Source organism: Sciurus carolinensis, chromosome 16, assembly GCF_902686445.1.
Source record: "Sciurus carolinensis chromosome 16, mSciCar1.2, whole genome shotgun sequence".
NCBI lineage: Eukaryota > Metazoa > Chordata > Mammalia > Rodentia > Sciuridae > Sciurus > Sciurus carolinensis.
In genome coordinates, this window is record NC_062228.1 from 43635850 (window position 1) to 43647918 (window position 12069).

Consider the following 12069-nt stretch of genomic DNA (forward strand, 5'->3'; position numbering starts at 1 on the left):
TCCTTATTGTCCCTCAAAACTATGGAGAGAATGTGAATAATTATTTGTAAAATGCCAGCTACGCTGCTTGGGTAGGAAGGCGTACAAAACAGGTCCTTAAATCCTAAGACACAGAAACAGAAAGGAATTATTTTAGAGTAGGTAGAAGGAATTCCCTTAGCACACCGGCAATTTAAAAAAAAAAAAAAACGTTCAACTTCCTAGGCACAAAATCTGGTTTTTTGTTTGTTTGTTTTTTAATGGAAATAGCAACCATATCACAGTGTTAAAGGGAGATGCAATTGTGACTGAACTTCTTGGCACAGAGCCCAGATGAAAGGTGTATATGGGGCCTGGGGATGTGGCTCAGTGGTAGAGCGCTTACCTTAGCATGTGTGGGGCAAGGGGTTAGATTCTCAGCATCACATAAAAATGAATAAATGAAATAAAAGGTATTGTGTCCATCTAGAACTAAAAAAGAAAAAATTTAGGATAAATATATGGCAGCTGCTAGTGGATATTGTTCTTGCTTGGTGAATTTCTGCTGCCTTTGTACTACCTGTTCCTGGCTGCAGGGCTCTGAGCCAAATGGCCCTTGCCCACCTTTCTGGCTCTACCTCCCATGTCCTCCCTCTCCCCAAGGTCCTGTCACACTGCCTGCTTTCTGTTTTTCTGGAGCTCCAAGTTCCTTTTCACCTCCTAGCCCTTGGAGGGTTAATCTTCTGCCTGGGCTTTTTGCTAAAGTCTACCTGCTTGACTTCTCTCAGTCTCATCCTTGAGTATTACTACTCAGAGAGACCTTCTCAAATCTGTCTGAAGCAGATACCTGCTTTGATCTCTTATTCAGTGTCCTATACTTCATGGCCCTTTACATGTTCATGTTTTGTGAGCTCTTAAGCTATGTATGTAGGAGAAAACAAATACAAAGAGGCACCATAGCAAGGTAGTTAAGTGCACAGCCTCTAGACTCAGACTGCCTGATCTTGAACATTAATTCTGTTCTTAGCAAGTTCAGAACTTTTTTTATTTTCCCTATCTGTAAAATGAGAAATCCCTCATAGGGTATTTGTAAGGATTATGAGTTCACATTCCGTAAGCATTTAGACCAACATCTGGCACATTTGCAAATACTCAATTAGTGTTAAAAAATACTGTTTTAATATATCTTGGGGCATGTCATTTATTTATTTTTCTTCTTTTGCAGACACATAAAACATTAGCTGGGCACCATGGCACACATCTGTAATCCCAGCAACTCAGGAGGCCGAGGCAAGAGGATCACAAGTTCAAGGCCAACCTGAGCAACTTAGTGAGTCCCTATCTCAAAATAAAAAGGGCTGGGGCTGTAGCTCAGTGGTAGAGTACCCCTGGGTTCAATCCCCAGTACCAAAAAAACAACACTAAACCAAAAAGAAACCAGCATATGTGTCATGGCTATGTTAGAATCTTGGCACTGCTGCTTTCTGGGCCTCTGTTTTATCTGTAAGATGGGAATAATAATGAGAGTAATTATATCATAGAGTTATTATGAGTATTAAATAAGTTAATACAGTTTATAGGGATTGGAATAGCACCTGGCTACTGGGAAATGCCCAATAAATGTTAGCTATTCTATTTCTATGTTTGCTTTTCAGTTCTGAGGCCAATGACTTGCTTAAGGGTCATTGCCTGTATAATAAGAAAAAAATAGTCTATTAAAATATGAAAGTTCTATGCCATATAAATAGGTTCAGTCAGTCATGATTGGGTGTGACCCATTTAACTTAACTTTGAGAATTTAAAAAATATTTTAATGTATTTTTATTTATTTATATATTTATTGTGGTACTGGGGATTGAACCCAGGGACCCTCTACCACTGAGCTATACCACCCAGCCCTTTTATTTATTTATTTTTTAAATTTTGAGACAGGGTTTCACTGAGTTGTTAAGGCTGACCTCAAACTTGTGATCCTCCTGCCTCAGCCTCCCAAGTAACCACATTTATAAGCATGTGCAATTGTGCCCTTTGAATTTTTTTTTTTAATTGTGACTATCCTCTTTTTTCTTTGCTTATTGAAACTTCTAGAACCTCTAGACTATGAATTTTTTTCTTTAGTATTGAGGATCAAACCCAGGGGTTCTCTACTACTGAACTTTATCTTCAATACTTTTTGAGACAGGGTCTTAAGTTGTTCAGGCTGTCTTTGAACTTGTGATCCTCCTTCCTCAACCTCAGCTACCCAAGTCCCTAGGATAATAGGTGTGCTCTAGCACACCAGGCTAGACTTTGATGAGGGAGCAGTGTCTCTTTACTCACTGCTATTTCCCCTACAAGGCCCAAGGTTTTGGCTTTGGAGCCAAACTGTCTAGGTTTGTATCCCAACCTTGCCACTCACCAGGTGCAGAATCTTGGTTCTTACTGTGGTCGGCTATAAATAAGAGTTGTCATAATGCCTTCTTCCCTGATTTGTTTTGAGGATTCAGGTCTTACATCCATGATGACAGATACCTGCAATCTGAGTTACCTGGGAGACTGAGACAGGAGGATCTCAAGTTTGATGCCAGCCTGGGCAACATAGTGAAACTCCATCTCGAAATAGAAAAAGTACTTAGAAACTTATACAAAGGTTGTCTTCTTACTATGGCATTCTCCTCCCCTCTCTCCCTGCATTCCCAGTCTCCTTCCCTGCTTTTTTTTCCTCTATTGCTTCTGTCATCAACTAACATCTATTCTGCACATACGTTCTGTTCCTTTTCTATGTCCTTCATCCATATCACCACCAGAATATGAACTCCAAGAAGATAGGGAAGACAGATTGTCTGTCTTCCCCACCACTCTGTGCCCTTCACCTAGTAGTGTGTTTTTGTTAAAAGAGTGTTAAAAAGAACAAGTGGTGGACTGGGGGTATAGCTCAGTTGGTAGAGTGCTTGCCTCGTATGCACAAGGCCCTGGGTTCAATCCCCAGCACTGCAAAAAAAAAAAAAGAACAAGTGGTAGTTGCTGGTGGGTAGCATGATTTTAGAAACTCAGTGAATGTTTGTTGAATGTGGCAGGAACTATGTAGGTAGCCAAGGCAGCTGCATCATGTGGGGCCTGCTGGGGCAGGTACTTCTGACTTGGGCCTTTTCTTTGCAGGTGTCTCTTGAGAAGGTGCTCGGCATCACAGCTCAGAATAGCAGTGGTCTAACCTGTGACCCTGGTACCGGCCATGTGGCCTACCTGGCAGGGTAAGCACATGGTGAGCTTTGGCATCTAATCATTGCAAGGGAATTTGGAAATTCACCAATGACTTCATTGGAGCTTAGATTTCCTATTTGTAGAATGTGGATAATGCTGTTTTTCTTTAGGGGATGTAGAGAGGATTCCATGCACCCATCTGGGTCTAGAACAGTACTCAGCATATAGTGGACACTATAAAAGCCTTAATCATGACTACAAGTGGGAGATGACTGTGGTTCTGGGGAATTCATGTGGTTAAAACCAAAATGTGGTTTTAACCCCATGTTTGCACTCTCATATGTATGCACGTCTACAACCTCTGCTTCTACTTCTATAAGACTAAACTAATAATACCCTCCATTGGGGTAGCTGAGAGGACTGAGGATCTGACAGCTGTGTATCCCATAAATACTGATCTAACCTGGCACTATTCTAGGCACCAAAGGGACCACCCCAGCAGGGTAGGGCAGGGAAGGTCCAAGGTAATTCCTGATGAACAGTTTCTGCTATTGAATTTTGGGGAAGAAGTTCAGGATAGAGGATAAGAGTGGGCTTTTAAATCTAATGAGGATGATTTCACATCTCTGTTCTGTTCCTGATCTGCTGAGGAGGCAGCAGCCCTGTCCCTGGGCTTCAATTTCCTCATCTGTGAAATGGGTCTAAGGAGTCCTAACCTTACCTGTTAGTCTTTATTAGCTTAGAACCTAACAGAGTAGTTCCCATGGAGGCAGTGTTGGTTTCTGTTTAAGAATTTATTAATAACTTTAAGTGCCCTAGAATTCTCAGCATTAAAATCTAGAGAAGGGGTTGGGGTTGTGGCTCAGTGGTAGAGCACCTACCTAGCTTGTGTGAGGCACTGGATTTGATCCTCAGCACCACATAAAATAAATAAATAAACAAACAAAATAAAGGTATTGTGTCCATTAAAAAAAAAAAAAAATCTAGAGAAGACCAGAAAGAGTTCTCTGTTCAGAGGAGTTCCATTGACATGTTATTTTTTTCTGTCAGATGGAATCATACTGGATCCTAGTGCCCCCACAACACACACCATTTTAATAGGCACATTTTCTTCTTTCTCCACAGCTGTGTGGTGGTGATTTTGAACCCCAAGGAGAATAAGCAGCAGCACATCTTTAATACTGCCAGGTAGACTGGGGCCTGGGCATGGGGTGGCGGAGAACCAGGGTCTTAGCACCTGTTCCCCACAGAGCCTGAAGTGCTCATGGGTTGTTGACTCACTCATTCTCTCAACCATTGCTTCAGCTTCATTCACCAAGTGTCCACTCTGTGCTAGGTACTGTTCCAAGTGCTGGTGAAAGCAATGAACAAAAGTGATGAGAATCTGTCTAAAGCTGACAGCCCACTACAGGCAAGACTGTAAACCCGTTGGCACACTACTAGCTGATCATGATCAGTGCTATGGAGGAAATGATGGGGGATGTGTTAGGGCAGAGAATGGGAGAAAACCATTTCTGAGGACACAGGGAAGGACCTGGATCTGAGACTTGAAGGAAGTGAAAGGGTGTTCATAATGACAAAGGGAAAACACAAGCAGGAGGGACAGCAACAGCAAGGACTCTGCAGTGGTGAAGAATCTGGTAGTGTGAGAAACAGCCAAAGACCCTAGTACTGAGAGTAGGGGAGCAGGTGGGGTGGGGGGGATGAGAATGGAATAGACAGAAGCCACATCACATGGACCTCACTGGCCTTGGAGAGGGGATGAATGGCATACTGAGGCCAAAGAGAACTGAAAACTGGAGTTTTCAGGCCAGGGAAGTGCTTTTCCCCACCACCCCAGGCCTCAGCATTCCATCTCCCTTCTGTGCTTTTCTTTTCTCTACAAAATTTACTCCTTTCTGATAATGTTGTCTCATTACCTCTATTCTGATGTTCACTGTCTTTCTTCCTTTCACAGTGAGTTTTCTGAGGGCAGGGACATTCAGTTCATTTTTGTGTCCCTAGCACCAGGAATAGTGACTGGCATATTTATGGCACTTTCCTCAATGAATGGTAAATGTGATTTGAGTTTTAGAACAATCCCTTCTGCTGCAAGTTTATTAGGGATGGCCTTTGGCCCTGAGTGGGTTCAGATTGGTTGGCACCCTTTGCTTTGAGGCTAATTGATCATTGTGCCATCCTGGAGATATGGTCCCAAAAGGTCATAACCTTTGGGAGACTGGCGCCCCACGTCACTCCTTGGTATCACTCAAGCTCAGCTTCTCTGATTCCCCACCCAACCTTGCCCATTTCTCCAGGTGGACACAAAAATTGTGGGTTTTCTCCTCCTTTTGTGGATGCTAAGATATGGTCTTTCCTTAAGCTATGGCAGGTCCTATTGGATGGCAGAGATGGATTCCTTCTTGGAAGTGACTTCTTCACCCTTGCCTCCTAACTATGGGATCTGTCATGGGTGATGAGGGCAGAACTGGCTTTTAAATGTTTGTTCACTGTGTGATCTTAGGTGAGACACTTCTTTCTGAGCTTTCACTTCCTCTGCAAGTAAAAGAGCTGCCTACATTAGTCAGAGCATCCTTAAGAATATAATCACGGGGCTGGGGAGATAGCTTAGTCGATAGAGTGCTTGCCTTGTAAGCACAAGGCCCTGGGTTTGATCCCCAGCACCCAAAAAAAAAAAAAGAATATAATCACAAACAAGATACCCACAGACTTGCCCAACAGTGTTTTAAAGATTAAAATTAGTCAACAAAAACTTTAAGTTTTTTTATATAGAAATAAATACCCCTCTCATTTTGGAAAAATGAGAAATTCTGGCCTCAGGCCCATGTTCCTTTGTTGCAGTGTTGGGCTGGATCTTAATGGCATTTGTTAGACCCCTTTTGACAAGTTTCTGTCATCTCTGTAGGCATCTGTGTTCCCTGGAGGTGACCCTAACCTGAAGTGGAAGGTGTGAATGTGCCCATCCTTAGTCTTCAGTGGGTTTGTCTTGGAAGAGATGTGGCCAATGAAGGATTTTTTCCTCTGACTGCATATCAGAGTCACCTGATCCCAGAGCCTCATCCCCAGAGAACTCTAAATTCACTGGTTGAATGAGACCTGGGCATTGGCAATATTTAAACTTTATACTAAAATAAGTAAGTAGGTCCAGACTTAGAAGAATAGTACAAAGAGTACCTCTCATTATCAATATCTTTATCAATATACATATCTATTTTTATCAATATACATATTATTTTTTCTAAAGTATTTGAGAGTAAGTTCTTTATCAATATATATACTATTTTTTTAAAGTATTTGAGAGTAAGTTGCAAACATGATGCCTCTGTCTTTATATACCTCTGTGTGTATTTCCTGCAAAACAATTATGACATAATCCTTCAAAACCACAATAAATCCAGCAAAATCAGGAAATTAAAATTGGTACATCATTGCCATCTACTTCTCATATGACTCCAAGCTTCACCAAGTGTTCCAACATATTTCGTTGTCCCTTCAGTTTCCTTCAACCTGAAGTGTCTCTTCCATGTGTTCTTGCTTTTCATCACCTTGACATTTTTGAGGATTACAGTTTAGATATTTTGTAGAATATCTCAACAGTTGAATTTGTCCAGTGTTTCCTCATAGGTAGATTTAGGTCCTGCATCTTTGGCAGGAAAACCACGGGAGAGCTGTGTACTTGGAGCATCCTCTCAGGAAGGCTTCCATTGACTGGTGGTGTTCATGTGGAGCTCTAGGTTAAGGTAGTGTCTGCCACACTTCCCCACTGCAAAGCCTCTTCTTTTCCCCTTTGTGCTTAGCAATTATCTTCAAGGAATTGTCTGAGAGTGACCATATATCTTCCTGTTTCTCCCCACACTTCTACTTAACTAATCTTAGCATGATTTGACCATTTTTCAGAAGCTCTCCTGGGAATTCTGATGTGCAGCCAGGACTAAGAATCACTGGCCTAGAGGTCAAAACATTGCCCTGTCTGCTTGAATGACTGTGGGCAGAGGACTTCCCTGTGTTGAGGTCTTATCTGCAAAAATTAACTAATGAGAGTCCAGACTCCATGGAGCATGCTCAAGGAATCTGCAGTGATGCCCATGCAGAGTTTGCTAGAGGGTCAGGCACAGGGTCAGGGCATGCAGCAGGTTAGAGGTGGCTATAGACAGCAGAAACCCCCCTGACACGCATGGCTTAAAACACAAGGACATGTTCTTCCTTCACATAGGAATTCTAAAAGTGGGCTGGCTGTTGTTTCTGTGAGCATCAGGGACCCACTCCTTCTGATTTTCTGTTTTATCACACTTATTGTGAAGTTTCTGTTCCTAAAGTCACCTAATGGCCTGTGATGGAGTTCTGGCTGTTATGTACTTATTTCAGGAGGAGAACCAGTGGTGGTCAGGGCAAAGGGTTCACTTTGAGAAACTTTTCTGTGCCAAGTTGCACATAGCATACTAGTTTCCTTCTCATTGACCAGACTGTCATGCAGTAGCTTCAAGAGAGGTGAGGAAATGTACTGTAGTCAGGAACAGCAATATCCCATTTAAAATTGGGGCTATGTCAGTGAGGAAGGAGGAGTGAGGGGACATTGGAAAAACAGCTTACCCTGCCCGCTGCTATAAGGAGTAATGAGAAGTCACCTGAGGGTGAACTCAAAAATGATAATAAACGTTCTATGAGTTTGTCAAAGACTAACACAGAAAACTAGATGTGGTGCACACCTGCAATCCCATCTATTTGAGAGACTGAGGCAAGAGGATTGCTTAAGTCCCTGAGTTCAAATACAGGCACTTACTTAGTTATCCGTATGCTAATTTACTAACTGACTGAGTTACTAGACTGTAAGGAACAAAGGTGAAACAAGATTAAAAGAGGGGAGAAGGAAAAAAAGTAATACAATGTGGAAACAGTAAATCTTGGTACCACAAAAAGTGCCAGCTAGTCTGGTCATTCAGTTCTTGGGCAGACTAGCTAGGCGTATCAGAGAGTAACTTGTCAGCCATTTACGGGTTTTCCAGGACAGCTTGAGCATTTAACGATGGAATACATGCTGCAGGCTGTCTTGGTGTGAGGGCTGCCACTGTCCTCCCAACACCACTCCCTTATTTAGGCCAGGTCTGTGCCATTTCTTGCATCTTAGTTTCTCAAGGTTACAGGGTAGGTGGAATCTTGGGTAACCCACTCCTGTATAAGGAGAAGAAAGCAGGGTCCCTGTACAGTGGCCATCCTACTTGATTTGGGTGTCCAAGGAGAAAGAGACCTTTTTACTGCCATTTCTCTGAGTGCTGTGCTGGCCACTCAGCAGTACTGATGTGTGGGAGCTGCTCATACTCACTTCTCCTGGTCTCTTCCTGGACTTGGGAGCCAGGAGTGGGCAGAGTGCTAAAAGTGCAACCATTTCAGTGGAACCAGTGATCAATTCCTTTCCTTGTCCCCAGGAAGTCTCTGAGTGCTGTGGCCTTCTCCCCTGATGGGAAGTTCATAGTGACAGGGGAGGTGAGTCATGATCATAACTGAGCAGGTGGGGAGGGTCTTGGGGCCATTCCTTGTGCTCCTAGCAGGTCTGGGAGTCCCTGTAATGGCACCCTCCTGGTCCAGAAAAGCCCAGTGGCATATGGGGGAGGGAGGTGGCTTTTGGGCACAACCTGTGGCGAAGGCAACCTCAGCCCTAACAGTACCTCTAGCCCTGCCTGGTACAGAGACCAGGAGCAGTAATGGCCTCACCTTCCCCAGAACGGGCACAGGCCAGCGGTGCGCATCTGGGATGCAGAGGAGAAAAGTCAGGTGGCGGAGATGTTGGGCCACAAGTATGGTGTGGCCTGTGTTGCCTTCTCACCAAATATGAAGCACATCGTGTCAATGGGCTATCAGCATGACATGGTCCTCAACGTCTGGGACTGGAAGGTGAGAGCTGACCAGTGGGCATATGGGTGAGCAGCCAGTTGCCAGACCATCCTGAGTCTCAGGCATTGGAGGAACTAAATGAGATAACTTGGTAAAGTGCTCATTCAGCCAACAAACATTAGTTAAGCACCTACTACCTCCTGTCTTTCTGTTCTGTAGCCCTTATTGTGTCTGTTCTGGGATCACTTTATGTCCCCAAATGGAGTTCCAGTTGTCATGTCCTTATTTTAGGAGGGGAGCGAGGCTCATGATAGGGTCTCAACTAGTGAAATTATTGGAATTATTTTTATACTGATCAGCTCTCACCTCGAACAGATAATACTCTGCAAGTGTTATCTCACTTCTGAAATGTCTATAATAGTACCTGCTTCATTGCATTGTGAGACTTCATTGAGTTGCCACACACTGGAAGACGGGGCTTTAGAATAGCTGGGGAAGGGCTTGGTGTCAGCAAAAATGGATACCAAGATCTGGCTGCACCTATGACCAGTATATTGTGTGACCTAGAACACATGACATTCCCCCCAATCCAACAGCCTGGCAGGGCAGAGGAGACCTGCCTCCCTCATGGGAGGCACTTCGAGAGGATTGCATAAGTTATCCTGTAGAGGGCTCAGGGAAGGGTCCAGAGCAAAGCCCCATCTGTGATAACCAGAGGGTGTGCTGTTCTTACCCCCAGCTGTGACTTCCCGAACATGTGTGAGCTGTAGAACTTGGACCCTTGGGGAAACCTCTGGAACTTGCTCTCTTCTGGGGACCTTTCCAAATCTGTCTTTTCTCTTGGTTACTAGAGATGACAAGAGTCACACAGGTTTCCCCAGAGAGCACCTCACTTCAGGGTCCAAGGAAAACAGACTTAGAGCAGGGAGACCCAGGGCTGAGGGCCAAGAGACAAAGAATCCCACGGGGTGGGTGCTGTCATGAGCTTCTCCCTGCACTGTTTTTTGTTTTTTTGTTTTTGTTTTTGTTTTTGTTTTTTGTTCCCCCCAGAAAGACATTGTGGTGGCCTCCAACAAGGTATCATGCAGGGTCATTGCCCTCTCCTTCTCTGAGGACAGCAGCTATTTTGTCACTGTGGGGAACCGACATGTGAGGTTCTGGTTCTTGGAAGTCTCTACTGAAGCAAAGGTGAGTTTTATCTTTGCCACCTTAGCCAGGTCCTAGCAGAGTCACTGTCGGCAGCATGAGGCTTTGATTTCTATATGAGATTTGGGGGGCAGTGGTCTCAGAGGTTGTCAAGCCTCTCAGGGTTCCAGGTGCTGAATGGCAGACCCTGCAGGGACCCCTCAATCCTGAGGCCAGATTTCATTCTTGAACCAATGCTTTTCTACCCTTCTACCCATAAGTGTGGTTCTGTTTTTCTTTCCTTCTCCACTTCAAGGAGTTTCTTAGAGTCCTCCTGTTGAACTGTATTGATACAGGACCCATATGGCCCTGCAGGGACTAGACCATGTACACAGCATCTCACTGTGCTCTGCTATGCCTCCAGGTAACAGGCACAGTGCCCCTGGTGGGACGTTCAGGCATTTTGGGTGAGCTGCACAACAACATCTTCTGTGGTGTGGCCTGTGGTCGGGGCCGGATGGCAGGCAATACCTTCTGTGTGTCCTACTCGGGCCTCCTCTGCCAGTTCAATGAGAAGAGAGTGCTGGAGAAATGGATCAACCTGAAGGTACGCCGACCCCTCTCTGCCAGCAGTGGGGAAACTGTTCTTTTCCCATACAATGTGTCTCCAGGGATGCTTAGCATCGTCCCTGCTGGTGGTCGACCACATAAGTTCTGGATGTGTGGCTTCCCCTCTCTGAGCCTCAATTTCCTCACGTGTAAAATGGGAATTCTACTGCCTTCTTCTCAATTGATAGGGAAGTCACATAAGATAATATATGTAAGGCACTTGCCTGAAATGGGGTCCAGGTCACAATTGTTTTCCCATCACTGTCAGATCTTCTCTTCTTCATTGAGCATTCTTGGCTCAATTTTTTTTTTTTTTTTTTTTTTTTTTGTTGTTGTAGATGGACACAATACTTTTATTTTTCTATTTTTATGTGGTGCTGAGGTTCAAATCCAGAGCCTCACACATGCTAGGCAAGTGCTCTACCACTGATCTACAACCCCAACTCTCAAATTTTTTTAAAAATTGAATTTTTTTAAAAATCTAAAGTGCCATTGACTTAATTATTTTTCGGTCAAAAAAAGACTATACAGAATATGTGCTGGGTTTGTGACTTAGTGGTAGAGCACTCGCCTAGCATGTGTGAGGCCATGGGTTCTATCCTTAGCACCACATAAAAATAAAATAAAGGCATTATGTCCATATATAACTAATATATATATATAATATATATATATATATAATATATATATATGACTATACAAAATACATAAAATTTTAAAGGACAGTTAATCAATAAGTTGCAGAATTTCTTTTCTTCAGTATCTGAAGGTTTGAGTCCAAGCTATCTTCCTGCTCCAATTTGGCTGTTTGAAGGAACAACTCGGTTTCCTCTTCTTGCTTGCTCCTGTGACTTACTTCTAGTTTAGGGTAATAGCATGTGGAAAAATTCCAGGCTTTATCTGCCCTAGGTAACAAAACAGCATTTTTTTTTTTTTTTAACCCCCCATTTCAGTCCTTGCTAAAACATAAGCAGATTTCAGATTTCAAGCCAAAAATCATCTGGTTTTGTTTTGTTTTTGGAGGGTGGTTTTTATGTTTTTTTTGTTTTTTTGTTTGTTTTTTGGTTTTTGTTTTTTTGGTTTTTGTTACTGGGGATTGAACCCAAGTGCACTTAACCACCGAGCCACATCCCTAGCCCTTTTTATTTTTTATTTTGAGATAGGGTCTCGCTAAGTTGCTTGGGGCCTTGCTAAGTTGCTAAGGCTGGCCTCAAACTTGTGATCTCTTTCTTCAGCCTTCCAAATTGCTGGGATAACAAGCATGTGCCACTGCTCCCAACTCAGAATCTTCTGACAGAGTTTAGTATCTGAGCACCAAATGATTCATGAAGTCCCTCTTGATATGGAAAAACTTCTTGAACCTGTGTC

General features: G+C 43.4%; 1 protein-coding gene across 4 annotated transcripts in view; it reads left to right on the plus strand.

Annotated features, from left to right (window-relative positions):
- The window catches only part of Wdr62 (WD repeat domain 62), a 39114-nt gene that overhangs the window by 791 nt on the left and 26254 nt on the right, over positions 1–12069 (plus strand). For 3 of the 4 annotated variants that reach the window (XM_047527420.1, XM_047527418.1, XM_047527417.1), the window contains exons 2-7: positions 3097–3188; positions 4264–4326; positions 8562–8619; positions 8857–9027; positions 10018–10155; positions 10517–10699. In XM_047527420.1, the coding sequence (XP_047383376.1) occupies positions 3097–3188; positions 4264–4326; positions 8562–8619; positions 8857–9027; positions 10018–10155; positions 10517–10699 (705 nt within the window). The remainder of the gene's footprint in view (positions 1–3096; positions 3189–4263; positions 4327–8561; positions 8620–8856; positions 9028–10017; positions 10156–10516; positions 10700–12069) is intronic. The other variant, XM_047527419.1, reaches the window with a different exon arrangement.